The sequence below is a fragment of the Neophocaena asiaeorientalis genome, unplaced genomic scaffold (genome assembly GCF_003031525.2).
Source record: "Neophocaena asiaeorientalis asiaeorientalis breed wild unplaced genomic scaffold, Neophocaena_asiaeorientalis_V1.1 scaffold217, whole genome shotgun sequence".
In the NCBI taxonomy this organism is placed as follows: Eukaryota; Metazoa; Chordata; class Mammalia; order Artiodactyla; family Phocoenidae; genus Neophocaena; species Neophocaena asiaeorientalis.
In genome coordinates, this window is record NW_020172293.1 from 4,295,415 (window position 1) to 4,298,339 (window position 2,925).

The 2,925-nt window shown below is 36.6% G+C and overlaps 1 protein-coding gene across 1 annotated transcript in view; it reads right to left on the bottom strand.

The window, feature by feature from the left end:
• Positions 1–2,925, bottom strand: part of SPAG6 (sperm associated antigen 6) — a 69,549-nt gene that overhangs the window by 12,411 nt on the left and 54,213 nt on the right. The window contains exon 9 of the mRNA XM_024766184.1: positions 1,127–1,243. Within this exon, the coding sequence (XP_024621952.1) occupies positions 1,127–1,243 (117 nt within the window). The remainder of the gene's footprint in view (positions 1–1,126; positions 1,244–2,925) is intronic.

Sequence of the window (2,925 nt, forward strand, 5' to 3'; positions counted from 1 at the left end):
TTTTTTCTTTGCGTTACCCGGGCCTCTCACTGCTGTGGCCTCTCCCGTTGCGGAGCACAGGCTCCGGACGCGCAGGCTCAGCGGCCACGGTTCACCGACCCAGTCGCTCCGCGGCATGTGGGATCCTCCCGGACCGGAGCACGAACCCGTGTCCCCTGCATCGGCAGGCGGACTCTCAACCACTGCGCCACCAGGGAAGCCCTAAGCTAAACTCTTTATATATAACATCTCATTAACCTTTACAGTGACCCTATAAATAGGTTCTTTTATTAACCCCATTTATGGGTAATCACACTAAGGTTTAGCGAGGTCAAGACTTGCTAAAGGTATTGCTGCTGGTAAATGGGGAATCCAGGCACCCCAGCTCCAGAGCCTGGGCTCACGGCCACAGTGGGATACTAATTCCAAAGACCCTGTTTTCTTAAACCCAACCTCCTGAACACAGTTGATAGTTTAGGGTCCCCCTCCTGGCCATCCACAGCTGTGAGAACGCACTCACTCTCTCTCAGCCTCTGCTTTCAGCAGTCAGTCCCACTGGCTGAGCCCCTTCCAGCAGCTTGACCTTTCTACCTCACTACCTTGAATCTGCAGTGGTCTAAGAAATATGACAGCCACGTTTGTTAAAACTGTTCACAGAATAAGTCAATACACTCCAAGTGACTGTCTCAAAGCAACTCCGGTAAAGTGCATGCACGTTGCAAAAAATATTTCAGTGACTCAGAGACTTTTTCCTTTTCTTTATAAGATCTTCGCAGTGTTCCCAGATGAGTGAAACTAACAGACACTGGGAAAATTACCAAAAGTCACTTCTCAGTATAAATTATCTGTGCTATGAGGTTTTTATATGTTGACTCTTTACTCTCCAAGAACATAAAAAAGACAGTACAGAGGCTGTGAGAAAAATGTGAGGAAGAAGAAAGTGTGAATTATTTATGTGTGAATTTTATTAGCTTATGTTAATTTTATTAACTTATTTTACCTTCCGTGTCAATATGATAGGTGAAAGTTAAGTAGTAAAACCCTGCCCCCATCTTACAGAAAAAAACATTGACCCAGCAGAAGCAACAAGTTAATACCCCATTTCAATTTTCTTCCCCCACTTCTAGGCTAAGAGAGCATGTCTTACCTTACTGAACTGTCCAACCACATACTTCAGAATATTGGGAGGAGCATCATACAGAAATGGCTCGAGAGCTGGTAAATAGGTGCATTTTTGTAGGATGTTCTTTATGGCTTTTTTACTCTATTGAAATACAAAGCAAAATACATACCAAAGTAAGTAATCAATGAAAGCTTGACAAGAATTCATGTCTTGTGTTCCTGGAATTTGAAAATGAAGTGAAGAGCTTGTGATGAACTTAACTGCTGTTGGTGACCAGGTCTACCAGCGGGATAGCGGAGATCACATCCACTGTACCATGCAGACAGCCTTACTCCAATTCTAACAGTTCCAAGTTGGTGATAGACTGCCAACTTATTAATCAAGAACTCTAATGACACTAGAAATCCACTGAGCTTCACTATCCTTCAACAAGAAATATACTTGATTTTTGACTATAAGCTTCTAGATCAGGATGTATATCATGATTAATAATCAGTTGTATTATCCAGCATGAAAGAAATATTAGTATATTAGTTAATTAAGATTTTGTTTACTTGTCAAGTTCTGGGTTTAAGATTTTTTTAACAACATTATTGAGATATAATTTACATACCATAAATTCACTCATTTTAAAATCCATGTATTTTTAGTAAATTTACAGAGCTGTGCAACCATCACCACAATCTAATTTTAGAACATTTTCATCATCCCCAAAGAAACCTTGTGCCCGTTTATAGTTACATTCTTGTGGGTGTAAAGTAATATCTCATTATGGTTTTGATTTGCATTTCTATCGTCACTAATGATGTTGAACATCTTTTCATGTGCTGATTGATCTTTTGTTGGTGAAATGTCTATTCAGATCTTTTTTAGTTGGGTTGTCCTCTTATTATTGAGTTGTAAGAGTTCTTTATATATTTTGAATACAAGTCCTTGCTTGAATATATGATTTGCAAATAATTTTTCCAAGTCTGCGGCTTGTCTTTTCATTTTCTCAGTGATGTCTTCTGAAGCATACAAGTTTTTCATTTTGATGAAACCTAATTTATCAATGTTTTCTTTTATTACATGTGCTTTAAGCGTCACTTCTAAGAAATCAATGCCTAATCCAAGGTTAAAAAGATTTACTTCTATGTTTTCTTCTAAGAGTTTTATAGTCTAAATTCTTATATTTGAACAGAAAAATAAAATCCATTTTTAGTTAATTCTGGTATATTGTATGAGACATGGGTCCAAATTAATATTTTTGTCTGAGGATATAATAATTATCCTAGTACAGTTTGCTGAAAAGACTATCCTTTTAACATTAAATTGCCTTGGCACCTTTGTGAAAAATCAACTGACCATAAAAGGGTCTATTTCAGATTTTCAATTCAATTACTACATTGATACATATGTCTTTCTGTAAGCAAGTACCACACTATCTTGATTCCTGTAGCTTTATAATAAATTTTGAAGTTGGGCAGTGTAAGTCTTTCTTTTTCAAGATTGTTTTGGCCAGTCTGAGTCCTTTGCATTTCCATATGAATTTTAGGATCAGCTTCTCAACTTCTGGGGGGAAAAAAGCCAGCTGGGATTTTGACAGGAATTGTATTGAATATGTAGATGGTTTTCACAATATTGAATTGCCATTTTAACAATATTGAATCTTCCAATCTGTGAACATGGAATGTCTCTTCATTTATTCAGATCTTCTTTAATTTTTTTCAGCAACGTTTTATAGTTTTCAGTGTACAAGTCTTATACTTTTTTTTTTTTTTTTTTTTTTTTTTTAGTTTTTTTTGTTTTTTTTTTTTTTTTTTTTTTTTTTTTTCCTTCTTCGT